Source organism: Blennius ocellaris, assembly GCF_963422515.1.
Source record: "Blennius ocellaris genome assembly, chromosome: 14".
Classification (NCBI taxonomy): Eukaryota; Metazoa; Chordata; class Actinopteri; order Blenniiformes; family Blenniidae; genus Blennius; species Blennius ocellaris.
In genome coordinates, this window is record NC_137663.1 from 3,630,095 (window position 1) to 3,647,216 (window position 17,122).

The 17,122-nt window shown below is 43.3% G+C and overlaps 1 protein-coding gene across 1 annotated transcript in view; it reads left to right on the top strand.

Annotated features, from left to right (window-relative positions):
• Window positions 1–17,122, top strand: part of LOC308139131 (protein turtle homolog B-like) — a gene marked incomplete at both ends in the record, with an annotated part of 219,201 nt that overhangs the window by 165,774 nt on the left and 36,305 nt on the right. Inside the window, 2 exons of the mRNA XM_080508476.1 lie at window positions 1,476–1,640; window positions 9,335–9,380. Of these exons, the coding sequence (XP_080364602.1) occupies window positions 1,476–1,640; window positions 9,335–9,380 (211 nt within the window). The remainder of the gene's footprint in view (window positions 1–1,475; window positions 1,641–9,334; window positions 9,381–17,122) is intronic.

Consider the following 17,122-nt stretch of genomic DNA (forward strand, 5'->3'; position numbering starts at 1 on the left):
TTTTCTTGAACTTTTGGAACTATTGTATCATGGCCAAAATAACTTTGCACAACATCTCAAAATGAAGTTCCATCTTTACTTATCTTGGTGAACATGGGACAAGCACATTTCTTAAGTACGGCTTCTTCTGTGTTTCCAGCTCTGAACATAGCTTTCAGTAGGTAAAATTAGGCAAGTTTGCTCTCTGCTGGGTCAACCTTATAACAGCCTTAGTATTCATATACCACATCAACATTCCAAATAAACATACCTCATTTTTGAACTACCCACTGGCTTCATCATCTTTTCTCATCCAGGGAAGACAAGGTGACCAATGTGTCCCTCACAAAGTGTTCACATTTTAGTTTCTCCCTGAAGGTGGAACTTCAATCAGGAGCTCTGTGTCCTCCTCAACATCTTCAGTTAAACAAGCTGCAATAAATCAATGCAGCCCACAGCGGGTTTTGCACGGTGGCGATGCGTTTTCCTAATTTGCTGGGGTCTTATCTAGTCTGTCAGCGTGCAGCTGCCTGAGTGAGCATCATGTTCCTCTGGGGCACTGTAACTGTAACTGTAACATTACTGCTGCGTTCAGTGAGTGTGAGCATTTCTAGTGTTTAGCACGGTGATAGTTCAGCTTGTGGGTCCTACTTTTACCTTGCTAACCCATCAGCATAGTGGGAGATGGGAAACTGATTTACTTACTTCGTAGTTCATAAACGGTTGCAAAGTTAATGCCTCGTTTACTCACAGAGCAAATGTGAGTGTCTCTGAAAAACTTGTTTCACTTTTAGGGGTCGATTTACACTGGTGTTCTGATCCGCTGTATCGTGAAGTTTTATCCTGGCTCCCGAGTTGGAAATATTCTTTTGTGATTCTGTCCTGCAGAGACTGCTGGAGGCAAAGTGTGTACTGCACTACTCACCTCTCTCTATGGTAAATACTTCTTCTGCTCATGCTCCAGTAAACTAACCTGGCTGACCCATACTGGTTTGACTGGTGGTCGTATTCTAGTTTTATCCTCCATGTCAGTAGTTTATAGTCGAGACTCTTCCTGATAACATCTGGTTCCTCATCAGTCACTAGAAGGTTGCTTCTCTCTGTTTTCTTCACATTTATAGCGTATTGTTTCTCATCACACATGCCTGTGTGATTTCATTACAAAAACAAGCGACAGCGCCCTCCCGGCAGCCTAACTATAGTCTTGCTCGTGTGTGCGCTGCCTAAGGGTTAGGTGCTGTCATGTGAAACGTCGTGCAAACAGAGCCTGAGGGAAACCATTGAGTTCAGTAAATACTCCACTGGCTCTTCAGATTCACCACTTCACTCTGCTGGGGTATGACATGACAGGAATTGCAGCGCCCTCTGCAGGATATGTCACACAAGGACTGGTGTCTTGTTAGTGCAAAATAAGTCCTTAATGGGTTGGGCACTAACCCTGCACCTTTTCTCCCTTTTCCTCCACTCTCCCTCTTCCTCTGACTTTGGCCTGGCAGACTTTTTCCCTCCCCCGGAGTTGGTGGAGGAGCGTGGCCTGGCACGCCCAGTGGTGGCCGGCATGGTGGCCACCATCTGCTTCCTGGCGGCGGCCGTCCTGTTCAGCACCATGGCAGCCTGCTTGGTCAACAAGCAGCGCCGGAGGAAACTGAAGAGGAAACGAGGTGAGAAGCTGCTGATGCTGTGTGACTATGTGAACACGTCAGTGACACTGAGCAACTTTAATCATGTCAATGACACTGAGCAACTTTAATCACTTCAACCTGAAGTGACTAAACATGTGACCACCCAGGCTGCAGGCTGACCTCCCACAGCATTAACTGTTATTTCAACCTTCAGGTTTTCAGAAATGATGGGTTCACGTTGTTCTCCTTTCCTGGATTAACATACAGGATATATCTGTTACCTAGATTAATATACCAGGATATCTGTAACCTGGAGTAACATACCAGGATATGTCTGGTACCTGGATTAACATACCAGGATATCGCTGTTACCTGGAGTAACATACCAGGATATCTCTGTTACCTGGAGTAACATACCAGGATATCTCTGTTACCTGGATTAACATACCAGGATATGTCTGGTACCTGGATTAACATACCAGGAAATGTGTGGTACCTGGATTAACATACCAGGATATCTCTGTTACCTGGATTAACATACCAGGATATGTCTGGTACCTGGATTAACATACCAGGATATCGCTGTTACCTGGATTAACATACCAGGAAATGTGTGGTACCTGGATTAACATATCAGGATATCTCTGTTACCTGGATTAACTAACCCTGACACGATCCTGATCCAACCCTGCAGAGCAGCTGACTTTACCATAGAGGATTAGTTATTCTCTGAGACTATGAAGAATTAAAACAGAGCAAATTAATTGATGGGACAATAGAAAGGGACTCACTTTCACTTTATTCCAGCAGAAAGGTTCCAGGCAGAGCTTCTTAACGGCAATTATTTTACTTTACATTTTACATCCACTGGTTTGGAGGAGGAGTTTCCTCCGTGTGAGTGTGTTTCCTGTTGGAACATCAATTCATCGCTGTGACAACAGGAGGAGTTGTGTTTGTGCAGTTGTTTCAGCGTGAGCAATATTATTAAGCTTATTATTCCGGATCAACCGTCATGGAAGCAAACAGACTGGGAACAAGTCAAGAACAAGAACAAGCAGCCTTGATCAGGTGATCAGGACCTTACATTCTGGACTCGGGGTTGACCAAATCATGGCCCCTGGCCCCTTTAAATATTGATAGAATATACATTTTGAAGGTTTTAACAAAAACAGACAGTTATTCTGAAAATGTGGGGGTCTTTTATTTTGAAAACCAACTCAACTCTAATCTAGCCAATCTCTAAATATTATTTTTTTGATTAATTTGTAATAAACAAAGGCATTCATTTTGAAGTAGTTTGTGGCTTTGATTTTGAATGCCAGCTCACAACATAAAATCAATTTCTAAGATTTTTAATATAATTTAATAATCTTACTTAGTAATCTAACTTACTTACTTACTTCAAAAATTGGTGGCTTATATTTTGAAAATCAGCTCACCCCTCGCCTCGCTAAACACTTCATGTCCAGTTTGAAGTAAAAATTGTAATTTTTGATAAACAAGGACTTTTATTTTAAAGTAGTTTGGGGCTTTTATTTGGAAAGTCAGGACATGAAGGTTAAGTGGTCACAGTTTGATAAACATGGGGTTCGTCCGAAAAGTCCCCTCTATCTCCTTATCTAGTGACTTGTGTTTGTGTGGCGGCCATGATAAGGACTGTCTGAATTCTCAATAAGCAAAGGAAAGGAGGGTCCTTGCTTCCTTTAGAGCAGGGGTGTCAAACTCAGATCCTCGAGGGCCGAAGCCCTGCAGGTTTTCCCTGTCTCCCACTGAATGTTCTGATGCTTCATCACCACGTTCAGCACAAAGCCAGATAACGAGCTGCTCATTGCAATCAGCTGTGTGGAAGCAGGGACACATCCAAATCATGCAGGGCTGTGGCCCTCCAGGACCGGAGTTCGACACGTGTGCTTTAGAGAGTCCGCACTCTTGCTGGACTCCGCCCTCTTGAACTTGACTGCCTCCGCCCACTGGCTGTAATTGCCAGGCGCCTCCCCATCCTGGGGCTGGTTGCTGCAGTCCACTCTGTCACTGCTGTCAGTGTGGGAGCGGACTGGTTGTGCGCTGGTCCGCCAAGGCCCCGCCTACCTCCCTGGGACCGGAGCCAGACTGGCCCAGCTCTCCAACTCCCAGACACGACCTGCTGCCCGCCCCCCTTCATCCTGGACCTCCACCTCACCCTAGAACCCCACCTCACCCTAGACCCCCCACCTCACTTCTATTGGAATGAAGGAGTACTGTATATGCACAAATGTTTTATATTGTGTGCTGGAATATGAAAAAAATAGGTTAATATAAAAAAATACCTTTAATGAAATACTTTCATTAAAATCTGGTGCAAAGTGCAGAGAATCATTTCTGTTGCCTTTCATGTAATTAGTAATGTAACTTGTGCTCGATGCGATGAGCAGGAAGGTAAATGATAGAAACCAACAAAGAAAGAGTTTTTTTCTGATTCACCTTCATAAGAATCTGTAAAAACATAGAACCATAAAACCAAAGAACCATAGAACTTAGGAACCATAGAACAATAGAACCATGTAATGAGGCTGGAATGTCTGTGGCCTCATGGTGTCTTTATATTTTGCATCATGTCATGAAAGTAACAAAAGGACAATAATTAGATTTGAAAATGAGTATTTATTTAAAATAACTGGTAACTTCACAGGTGTTGAGACCTCCTCCGTCAGACTCAAAGAATCTAGCCAGTAAATAAGTACAAATATATATATATATATATCTCATCCATCTGTGCTTTGTTCTAGTAGCCCATTTCTCATCAAGGTGCTCTGGTTCCGCAGCACCTGAAGAAGACCTTGTTTGGCTGGGCGACATCTGAGCCGGCATCTCATTGCTGTCATTTTCACTCATCATGGTATGAGGTAGGCAGTAGTGGGAAGGGTCTTGCCCAAGGACCCACACTGTTCATTGCTCAGTGCCCCAAGTGGGAATTGAACCCGAGTCTCCAGTGTACCAGCCCGTTGCCTTGCCACCTGAGCTATCCAGCCATTGTGAAGGTGCTGTGAAGGCGACAGTAGTGCCCGTGGTAATTGGAGCACTCGGGGCAGTAACCCCCAAACTGGAGGAGTGGCTACAGCAGATCCCTGGAACAACCTCGGACATCTCAGTCCAGAAAAGTGCAGTACTTGGAACAGCAAAGATACTGCGCAGGACCCTCAAGCTCCCAGGCCTCTGGTAGAGGACCCGAGCTTGGAATAGAAAAACAGGTGACCGCCCGCCGAGGGCGAGAGGGGAATTTTATATACCGTATTTTCCGCCCTATAAGGCACCTAAATACCTCAAATTTTCTCACAAGCTGCCAGTGCACCTTATAACCCGGTGCGCCTTATATATGGAAGAATTGCTCTACTTGAGACTGCTATTTGACAGCTGAACAACTAGAAGCTTTTATTTTGACAACTCTAACTTCACAACCGGATCTTCAGAGCGGACGACACCCAAGGGACTACAGATGCAAACCAAGGGACTACAGATGCAAATTAGCTTAAAGCTACAATCTGGTATAGTGCATCAAATGGCAACATTTATGTTTTAACTGTACATTGTCCCTTTTAAATAAATTTTATATTCATTCAACAACACATTCATCACTCATGGTTGCACACCAACATTCTAACAAACCAAAATAAACTAGATGGAATAATGACTCCCTAAACTGGGGAACAAAAACACATAAACACAATCAACACAACACCAAGCCCAACAACAACCCACAATAACCTCCAACAACACAAAACATTAATTTGTCGCTGCAAGGCATGATGGGACATCATGCCTTGCAGCGACAAATTCATCCTGAGCTCCTCAGTGCAGCCGATAGAAACTCCCATAATTCATTGCAGCTGTTTGTGGTGTTTTAAATGCAATTATTGGGGGTTCTATTTGGTTTGTGGTGTCGGTAATAATTGTGTTGTGTTGTGTTTTTGTTGCTTAGTTCATGTAGTTTAGTTTATTACCGGTAGTTGTAAGTTGTCAACCAGCAGTGAAGAAGGTTTTGTGTGTAGTGTCCTCCTGGCATAGGCTGCAGGAAGGACTATCAAAATAAAGTGTGTGCACCTCTCTGGGTGTTAGAATCAGTGGAAAATGTAACCTAATGGCTTTGAGCTATAAAGGTTGCTGACCACTGGGCTATTGCATGTGCCTTATAATGCATTGTGCCTTATATATGAATGAAGTTGTAAATTATGTCAATCAATGGAGGTGCACCTTATAATCTGGTGCCTTATAGTGTGGAAAATACGGTATATAAAATCATTGTTGTGCCACCCAAGTGGCCACATATTACAGCAGCTCTTGCCCATCACAGTCTGGAAGAATCTGAAAACAATCTCAGGTTATAAGGACTCCAGCACTGAACTGGTTAAGGATCAGGAGTAGGTGAAAGACCTGAGCACTTTCTTTAACAGATTTGAACAGCCATCTACCCCCCCTGACCCATTCCATCCTGTTGCAACCACCACCATCGTCTGCCCCCACCCCCATCTTACCCCCCTGCACACCACTCTCTGTCCTCCCCACTGTCGGCTACATCCCCACTCTCACACCTACCGGCACAAAGTTATCTGACTCTGCCATTGTCTGCCTCATCACTGACGGGAACGAGGTGGAGGACAGAGAACTTTACCTGGACTTTGTGGACTGGTGCCAAAGAAACTGCATCCAGCTCAACGGGGGTAAAACCAAAGAGCTGCTGGTGGACTTTCGCAGGCAGAGACACCCCCCCAATGGACTCTTATAAGTACCTGGGTATTCACCTGAACAATAAACTGGACTGGACTGACAACACACATGCTCTCTACAAGATTTACCTGAGAAGACTCAGCTCCTCCGTAGAGCAGGGAGCACTCCTCTATGGAAGCATCAGCCATCTTTTATGGAGTGGTCTGCTGGAGCAGCAGCACCATGGCTGCAGACAGGAACTGTCATGTCCTGCTCCTCTGCAGCCTCATAGGAGGGCAAAGGCCTCTCCATGCTACCAATGTCCACAAGTGTCGCAAGTACGCGAGTGCACACGGAGTGCACATGATTGTGGTCATGCTCCACTCAGGCTCATGTCCATGTACGTTCCATAACACGGTGATTGTGAAATACGTCAGACACATTGGACATTACCGATAAAAATGCCCTTGGTCCGGTTAATATCGTCTTAAAACCTTACTCATGTCCGGATTTCTGCTGCTCTGCAAAATGTGGAATGTATTTCCTGAATGGAGATGGGTCTCAATGAGACACGGAGTAATGAGTCAGGAAATCCATTCTACAGTTTGTAGCCAGCGAGGATGCTTGGGAAGTTAGAATTGCGGCTATCTAACTTTTCATGACAACATGTCGCTGTTTGGACATATTTTACGCTCAAAACACCGCAACATATCAACATGGATGTTTGCAAAGCTGTTGAAAGGCACTCTGACTGAGGCGCTCGGCCACCAGACGTCACCGTTTTAAAATGCCAGTTTGCCAAGGGGAATGGTACCAACATCAAAACAATGAACAGCAGCTCCTCCGCAGCTCCGTGAAGCTACGTCCTACTCCAAGCTGAACTCCTTGCTGTGTTGCTAAAGAATTTCCCCAGGAATTATTTAATTACGTGATTCTGAGGTTTTAAAGATAAAACAAGTTTATTATGAGATGGTGACGTCACGCAGACCCCCACATTGTCCAAATTGAACAAAAATAGTTTGTACTATTTCCTTTTCTGACCTTATACTAACCTCCAGCTCTGCAGCGTCCAGCTCCAGCTCCACTCCGTCCTGCTCTAGCTCTGTCCCAGCTCAGCGCTGTCCAGCTCCAGCTCTGCTTCGTCCAGCTCCAGCTCCGTCTCAGCTCTGCTCTGTCCTGCTCCAGCTCTGTCCCAGCTCTGCACGTCCAGCTCCAGCTCTGCTCCAGCCAGCTCCAGCCAGCTCCAGTTATGCTCCGTTCAGCTCCAGCTCTGTCCCAGCTCTGCCCCAGCTCTGCACCGTCCAGCTCAAGCTCTGCTTCGTCCAGCTCTGCTCTGTTAAGCTCCAGCTCTGCTCCGTTCAGCTCCAGCTCTGCTACGTCCAGCTCTGCTCCGTTCAGCTCCAGCTTTGCTACGTCCAGCTCCACCTCTTTCCCTGCTCTGCACCATCCAGCTCCAGCTCTGCTCTGTTCAGCTCCAGCTCTGCTCTGTTCAGCTCCAGCTCTGCTACGTCCAGCTCCACCTCTTTCCCTGCTCTGCACCATCCAGCTCCAGCTCTGCTCTGTTCAGCTCCAGCTCTGCTCTGTCCAGCTCTACTCTGTCCAGCTCTGCTCTGTTCAGCTCCAGCTCTTTCCCAGCTCTGCACTGTCCAGCTCCACCACTGCTCTATCCAAGTCCGTGTGTCTCCATTCTCGAACTCTACTCTGCTTGGAGGATCACCTGGAGGGAAGACTCAACGCTTATTATTTCAGTTTTTATTACCCCCCCCCACCCGGATGGTACTGTTACGGGAGGATGAGGAAGCTATCCTCCCTGATGAAGAACGCCCTTGGGCTGTATTAAACATGTGTAATCATGACACTTATTTTATGTCTATTTAATGAAACTCAGAAAAATGTATATAATTTGAACACAGCTTTATACAGGTATATACCACTTCCTGTGATTTACCACCAATGTGGGGCTGCAAAAGAACCACAAGGGTCAGACTGACACTCTGCTGACGGAGGGTTGGGACAGACCCAGTCATCACCGCTACACTGCTGCAGCTCACCTGTAGACAGGTGTCACAGTATTTTGATCACCTTCATCTCAGCGTCTTCAGCAGGGTTTTGTTGTTGTCATGTGCACAAAGAAGCCTGTTCTTCATGAGCATGGGGGTGGGGGAGTATGGGGGAGGGTGGGGGTCATACAGAAATGGTGCACCAGACAGAGATAAAAACAAACACCCCTTTAATTAAAATATATCTTTTTCACACCTTTGCAAAAATTGCTCGGTGCCACTGATTAAACAGATGGATAACATCTTTCCTTTCTCTTTCTATTTCCATCATCTTGTCTGTTTAAGGAACTCTTAGGCTTCTTAAAGTACTCCTCACTACTTCTAGTGATTTTCCACCTTAGGATCACTTTTAGGGCTAAGGATGCTTTGTGAATTACTTTTATCTTAGTAAGGAAAAATTCTAAGAAAAGTCTTAAATTTCAAGGAATTCTAAGATTTTTCTTAAGAGTGATGTCACCAAGAGCTACTCTTAGCCTCAGGATGCTTCGTAAATATGGGTACTGGTTCTGCAGCAGCAGCGACGCTTATCTTTTACTTTTTAGAAAGCGTTTCTGGAATTGTTGGTCAGAGCTGCTTATCATGAATATCAGGAAATACCTTTTTACTGCATTGGAAATATTTTGGCTTTGTCTGGAAATCAGCACCCTGACAAAGCCAAACATCAGACAGTCAGGCACCATCACATCATACACACATGCACTTTAACTGTGTACTTCACTTATTTTATGTTTTGTTGTTTACCATTCTAGTGGTTTTTTGATGTCTTGATGTTTTTATGCTTTTATTCTCTGAAAGGTGACCTTGGTTGACCTGAAAGGTGCCTCCCAGTTAAATGTATTATTATTTATTATTATTTTTGGAAATAAGAGGAGTCACTGATTTGAAAAAGCCCTTGGCTCTCCCTGTATAGACCTTGCCTGTATTTGTGCTCCTCCTCTGCATGTTTAATGGCAGTAATGGTGTGTTTTCTGTCTTTTTCTGTTTTGTTCCCAGACCCTCCTCTTTCCATAACCCACTGCAGAAAAAGCATGGAGATTCCGTAAGTACGAGGTCATGACACAGCAGAACAGCCCCACAAGAAGTTCCCTGAGCATCTCACCATCGACAGGAAGTGAATCAACAACACTGACCTGCAGATAGAGCTGCAGGAACTCAACCTGTTGCTCATTTCAAAACACCAATTTTATCATTGAACTCACCCCCAAAATTCTAAATCCACATTTTAAAACTTTGTTACTGTAGTTTAGTTAAATCCACCAACATTATATTTAGTGCATTTACATATAAAATCATAAAATCCTGTTGTTTCTAAAGATCAGATGGTTATTATGGAGACATTTGACGGACATTGATGATATTTACTAGAAAATGTCTGAATGTAGTTTTTCTTATTTTTCAATGACATAACCTTGATCTCCTACTGCACAACGAAGCAGGAGGAAGGCAAACTATATGAGTGCTTATTCAGTCTGTCGGTGCTCAGTGTCGCCCAGTACAGGGTGTTACTCTTACCGGGTTGCTCCTCACAGGTTCTACTGGATCAGTATTGGCTAGATGCACAGTCTGCTCGATGGACACTGTTGGAATCAGTAGTCATTGCAATTTGAGGGGAAAAAAGTTAACTTCTTCATATAAAGATATTCCACTTGGAACAGAAATAATTGCTCTGCACAGATGAAATAATGACTGTGTGTCTAAAAGCATGTGTTTGAACAGTAACGTTTAGGCAATAAGGACATCAGAGGGTCTGACATTATTAAAAGGACATTAAGGGGATACCGTGACAATAGGTGAAAATGTTACTGTCTTATTAGCTTTTGTAATCCTTAGCATGATTCATTGGGACTTTCAGAAGATGTTGACTTTATATGGAGGCTGTTCATCCTGCAATGTAACTGGTGTCTGGAGTTGAAGCCACACAGAAGGTGTGAGCTTTGCATTTTTGTCCTCCTTTAATAGGGTAAAACGTTCTTAAACTGAGCATTCAGATTGCAGCTGGTGACAAGAATCCCAAGACATCTCAACTATGTTATAGTACTTGAAGAACTCTCCTCTTTTTTGTTCACTTCCTGCTGAGAGTTTAAATGTTCCATAGTCAAGTCCAGTTGCTATCATTGTTCTTCTTGATATAACATGATCAAGTTGCCTGAAAATCTTTGAAAAAGTGTATGTCAAGTAGATCACAGTGTGAGCAACCGATATGAAGATATGTCCAGATAGCAGGCTGAAATCCTTCCCCTCAGTAATGGAAGTGACTGAAACTGTTCTCTGGTGAACCATCAGCAGCAGTAACTTAAGTCCATGTGGCTTATAAGCAGCCTCTGTTGTTGTCAGCACATTATATCTCTTTGTGTTGGATTGTTGATGCATATGTTATGCTGAGCGAGGCCCCCTACTGTACTTGTGAGCCCGGGGCGGGGTCAAAAGTATTCTCGTGTCCTCACGATGTTCCGTCTCTGCATGAGGACTTGAGACAAATGTCTCAACTTTTGGGTGTGAGGGGGAAAATGGCTCCTGAAAATACATTGGAGCGGATGGGAGAAAATCCTGCGTTTGCTGTCAATTAAGTCCCGTGAAGGGAGAACCGTGTCTGTCTGAGACAAAAGTGTCCCCTTGTGAGAAGCACAAGGTCTGTAGCTACAGTTTGATGTATAATATGTTGAGAAAGACGAAGAAATGTGGCCGTGGCGACGAGAAAAAGACTTATTTTTTCTTGTAATCAGGCAGCTTCTCTCACTCTAGCGAAACACTCCCTGCTCTAAACTTTCCAATACACACCCATGTTAAAGGTCCCATATTATACTAAATCGACTTTTCTGTGCTTTAAACATGATAAAAGTGCTATTTGGGGTTCATATACATCCCCAAAGGGGTTTTTTCATTGATTCCCTCAAGCTTGAGTTCACAGAGATCTTTCTCTGTTCTAACTGGTGGAGAACTCAACACGTTGATTCAAGTTGATGACGGGGCACCACCTTGCTGACTCAGCACAGAGCTGGAGAAGCCCCGCCTCCAGGAAGATTGACATGAGGAGAAACCAAAACAAGACCCGCCCACGAATGTGCCAAGGAGCCTCTTCTCTGTGCTCTCTCAGTCTCTGCTGCTTCACATTGAACGCTGCTGTTTTCACCTTCATGTCCACTTGGAGAAAATGTGTTTTCACCATCATGTCCACTGGAGAAAATATGTTTTCACCATCATGTCCACTTGGAGAAAATGTGTTTTCACCTTCATGTCCACTGGAGAAAATGTGTTTTCACCTTCATGTCCACTGGAGAAAATGTGTTTTCACCATCATGTCCACTTGGAGAAAATGTGTTTTCACCATCATGTCCACTGGAGAAAATATGTTTTCACCATCATGTCCACTTGGAGAAAATGTGTTTTCACCTTCATGTCCACTGGAGAAAATGTGTTTTCACCTTCATGTCCACTGGAGAAAATGTGTTTTCACCTTCATGTCCACTGGAGAAAATGTGTTTTCACCATCATGTCCACTGGAGAAAATGTGTTTTCACCATCATGTCCACTTGGAGAAAATGTGTTTTCACCATCATGTCCACTGGAGAAAATGTGTTTTCACCATCATGTCCACTGGAGAAAATGTGTTTTCACCATCATGTCCACTTGGAGAAAATGTGTTTTCACCATCATGTCCACTTGGAGAAAATGTGTTTTCACCATCATGTCCACTTGGAGAAAATGTGTTTTCACCATCATGTCCACTGGAGAAAATGTGTTTTCACCATCATGTCCACTTGGAGAAAATGTGTTTTCACCATCATGTCCACTTGGAGAAAATGTGTTTTCACCATCATGTCCACTGGAGAAAATATGTTTTCACCATCATGTCCACTTGGAGAAAATGTGTTTTCACCATCATGTCCACTGGAGAAAATATGTTTTCACCATCATGTCCACTTGGAGAAAATGTGTTTTCACCATCATGTCCACTTGGAGAAAATGTGTTTTCACCATCATGTCCACTTGGAGAAAATGTGTTTTCACCATCATGTCCACTGGAGAAAATGTGTTTTCACCATCATGTCCACTTGGAGAAAATGTGTTTTCACCTTCATGTCCACTGGAGGAAATGTGTTTTCACCATCATGTCCACTGGAGAAAATATGTTTTCACCATCATGTCCACTTGGAGAAAATGTGTTTTCACCATCATGTCCACTGGAGAAAATATGTTTTCACCATCATGTCCACTTGGAGAAAATGTGTTTTCACCATCATGTCCACTTGGAGAAAATGTGTTTTCACCATCATGTCCACTTGGAGAAAATGTGTTTTCACCTTCATGTCCACTTGGAGAAAATGTGTTTTCACCATCATGTCCACTTGGAGAAAATGTGTTTTCACCATCATGTCCACTGGAGAAAATATGTTTTCACCATCATGTCCACTTGGAGAAAATGTGTTTTCACCATCATGTCCACTGGAGAAAATATGTTTTCACCATCATGTCCACTTGGAGAAAATGTGTTTTCACCATCATGTCCACTTGGAGAAAATGTGTTTTCACCATCATGTCCACTGGAGAAAATGTGTTTTCACCATCATGTCCACTTGGAGAAAATGTGTTTTCACCATCATGTCCACTTGGAGAAAATGTGTTTTCACCATCATGTCCACTTGGAGAAAATGTGTTTTCACCATCATGTCCACTTGGAGAAAATATGTTTTCACCATCATGTCCACTTGGAGAAAATGTGTTTTCACCATCATGTCCACTTGGAGAAAATGTGTTTTCACCATCATGTCCACTTGGAGAAAATGTGTTTTCACCATCATGTCCACTTGGAGAAAATGTGTTTTCACCATCATGTCCACTGGAGAAAATGTGTTTTCACCATCATGTCCACTTGGAGAAAATGTGTTTTCACCATCATGTCCACTTGGAGAAAATGTGTTTTCACCATCATGTCCACTGGAGAAAATGTGTTTTCACCATCATGTCCACTTGGAGAAAATGTGTTTTCACCATCATGTCCACTTGGAGAAAATGTGTTTTCACCATCATGTCCACTTGGAGAAAATGTGTTTTCACCATCATGTCCACTTGGAGAAAATATGTTTTCACCATCATGTCCACTTGGAGAAAATGTGTTTTCACCATCATGTCCACTTGGAGAAAATGTGTTTTCACCATCATGTCCACTTGGAGAAAATGTGTTTTCACCTTCATGTCCACTGGAGAAAATGTGTTTTCACCATCATGTCCACTGGAGAAAATGTGTTTTCACCATCATGTCCACTGGAGAAAATGTGTTTTCACCACCATGTCCACTTGGAGAAAATGTGTTTTCAGGTACCAGTATGGATCCTCACTATTTGTCTTGTGGAAGAAGAAGCACAGCGGCCAATGTGACTGGACTTGTTGTTCTTTTCCACAAACAATGTTTGTTTGTGAGCGACTCTTCACCAAAGAAGCTTCCAGAACTACGGTACTTTGAAACTGGACTTACTCAGAAGCTCATCTTGAAACCTGCTGCTGTTCCCACAATAAAAGACTAACGAGGGCCAAGATCTGTAAGTACATTACTACCAAGCGAGCGTGAGCTGCTGGCTACGTCACCGAGGGGGTGGGAGGAGGCGGCTGTGAGCTGGGGGCAATTGGGGCAACTTTTGAAGACTAAATGGAGTCTCTAGCTGAAAATTTGGCGACATGATGTGGCGTGGAAAAAGTGTGATTTTTTGGGAGGGGGGGGGTTTCTCGGTTCCCACTCAAAGCGGATGGGAAATTATTCGCCGTTTTTTACGTTTTGTTCGGAAACTGTTTGCGCATGTAACGATATGCTTTTTCTGTACGTACTCCAAATGGTGCCGGATTAGTTAGTCGCCGAAAAAGCGGCACAAGAAGAATAATAAAAAGAAACGGCGTTTCCTGGGATAGTAGTATTTGTGCGAGGCCTCTTAAAGAGGCAGGCATAAATAACAAAAAAACGTGGCTTTCCTGGGAAATAATATTTGTGCGATGCCTCTTAAAGAGGCAGGCACAAATGAAAAAAAAGCTTTTTCCTGGGATAGTAATATTTGTGCGATGCCTCGTAAAGAGGCAGGTACAGATAATAAACCGGGTTTTCCTGGGATAGTAATATTTGTGCGATGCCTCGTAAAGAGGCAGGCACAGATAATAAACCGGGTTTTCCTGGGATAGTAATATTTGTGTGATGCCTCTTAAAGAGGCAGGCACAGATAATAAAAAAATAAGGCTTTTTCCTGGGACAGTAATATTTGTGCAATGCCTCTTAAAAAGGCAGGCACAAATAATAAACGGGGTGTTCCTGGTATTGTAATGCAATGCCTCTTAAAAAGGCAGGCACAAATAATAAACGGGGTGTTCCTGGTATTGTAATAATTGTGCGATGCCTCTTAAAGAGGCAGGCACAATTAATAATAATAATAATAAATTAAAGCTGCAAGCAGCTTTGATCTGGACCTCGTGGTCTGGACTCACGCCCATTCATGGCCTCTGGTCCATTGAAATATTGATCAAAAATAAATTTGTGAAGGCTTGAACAAAAAAGGTTTTTTATTTTGAAAAATGATGGGATTTTTATTTTGGAAGCCAACTAACCTGTAATCTAGCTAATCGCCGAATATCAATTTTTTAAGGTTTTCGTGTCAATTTTAATAAACGAGGACTTTCATTTTGAAAAAAATGGGGGCTTTTGTGTTGAGAGCCAGCTCACCCCTAGCCTAGATAAACACTTAATATCCAGTTTGAAGCCAAAATTTTAATGTTTGATCAACAAGGGGGTTTTTTTTGGAAGGAATTTCTGGCTTTGACAAGTTGGCATGTTAGCTAGTCCACAAACCCTACATTAGCATGTTAGCTTGTTTATGTTGCACACAATAGCATGTTAGCTAGCTCATAAACAACACATTAGCATGTTAGCTAGTTTATATAGTATATGATAGCATTTTGGCTAGTCCACCAACTACACTTTAGCATGTTAGCTTGTCCACAAACCACACCTTAGCATGTTAGTTTGTTTAGCAGGTCAGCCCATAAACAAGGACTTTCATGGTATTGTGCAATCCTGGGTGTGCTTCCTGGTTCTCTCTCTCCTCCATCTGCGTCTGTCCCGCGCTCAATTTCGGACACTGCAATGCCTGCTTGTTTGAAAATAGTGAACACTCCGGAGATTCCGCAAATGGATGTGTCAGCTCGGCGGCTGCGCTGTCAAATCCCAAAGTTTGTTGCATGTGTTCAGTCGTTTGTAAATTTGTAGGTTGACGCTTCAACCATCCAAAGAGTATAGCTTTAAGTCTTTTTTTTAGCACAATCAGGGTGTTTGGTCATGATTTTTGTCATTTCCAAAGATCGTGTTTGAAGCACAGATTCCAGAATCGGTATGTGTTTGTTATTACATTTTGTGGACTCCTCCTGTCATTTTTTTTCAGATCAGGAGTAGCCCAGTCAAATTGTTTTTCATTTGATTTCATGTTTCCAGCAACTTGTTTCCAAACTGTTACACACTCAGACATGTAGTTCACATTCCAAGCGGATAAATCACCAGATGGCTGAGAAACTCTCTTCCAAATCCAATAAACAATCCAGAAATGACCCTTCCATGGGCCAATAACCTCCAGTTCTCAAATTAATCAACACTGTGAACGGAACCACATGATGCCCTTCTTTAGTTCTGCCAATCAGCCCTGCTGGCGTGGATCGGCTGTACTTTTTCTCCAAAACCTCCTGTGGGTCTGCATGCTCAGTTTGTGTGTCAGTTGCCTCTGCATTCAACGTGTGTGCGTCTATTTGTAGCCTTGTTTGAAATTTTCGCATTTCCACTCTTTATATTTTGACCTTTATCAACCTCTGTTGTGGACTGATTTGACTGTGTGTTACCCATGTTGACAGACAATTCACAAAATGTTAGTAAAAACGGGGGTTACATGCAACAACACACAAAACAACACAAAGCAAGACACGCTGCACGTCTCAACAATTCCCAGAGTATTTTTAAATAATAAAGTTTCACACAATAGTGAATTTTAGTGCGTTGGTGAAGAATTATTGGCAGTGTTAATGGAGAATGGTATGCATCCCCATTTCTCCTCCTGTGGAGTCCTCACATAAATCCTCCACAGTCCTGGCACCAGCTTGGGCTGTTCTCATAACAGACTTTGTTGCTGCACGCCGGCAGTGAAAACGACCTCAAGACTTTCTGATCACCCATAACTCGTCACTCAAAAAAATTACAAGACCAACAGGCTCACAGAAAGTGATCTCCTATCGGAGAACGGGTATAAAACTCATCGATCCTGCATCAGCCCACCACAGTGCTGAGTGATGCGCTGAGCAGATCGGACATAAATCACACAAACAAGACAGACAATTGAACTCGAGTCTTCCATAAGCCCTCCAGCTAGCCGCACGCTCACTACTGTTGTTCACACAAAACCTCCCAGCTCGCAACGCTCACAACTGGGGCATTGTGAGATGATCTAGGGGTTTAAGGCTATCCCAGTCCTGTGGAGAGGACTCGGAGGAATAGAGATTTGAGTAGAATTCAGAGAAAACATTGCAGATCTCCAGAGCATCAGTTTTGATTTCTCCCGTAGAAAACGTTATACTGGGAATTCATCTGGATGTGTTACTTGCGTGAGCTTGATATGCAAGTGTTTTACCTGCTTTGTCTCCCTGCTCAAACAAATGTGAAGCAGTTACTGTTCCTCTTGACTGGAAGATAAGAAGTCATATTGTGATTGGAGAAGCCGATCCTTGTATAAAGCTGTTGTTGGGTTTTTTGCAAAATGAGAGTCT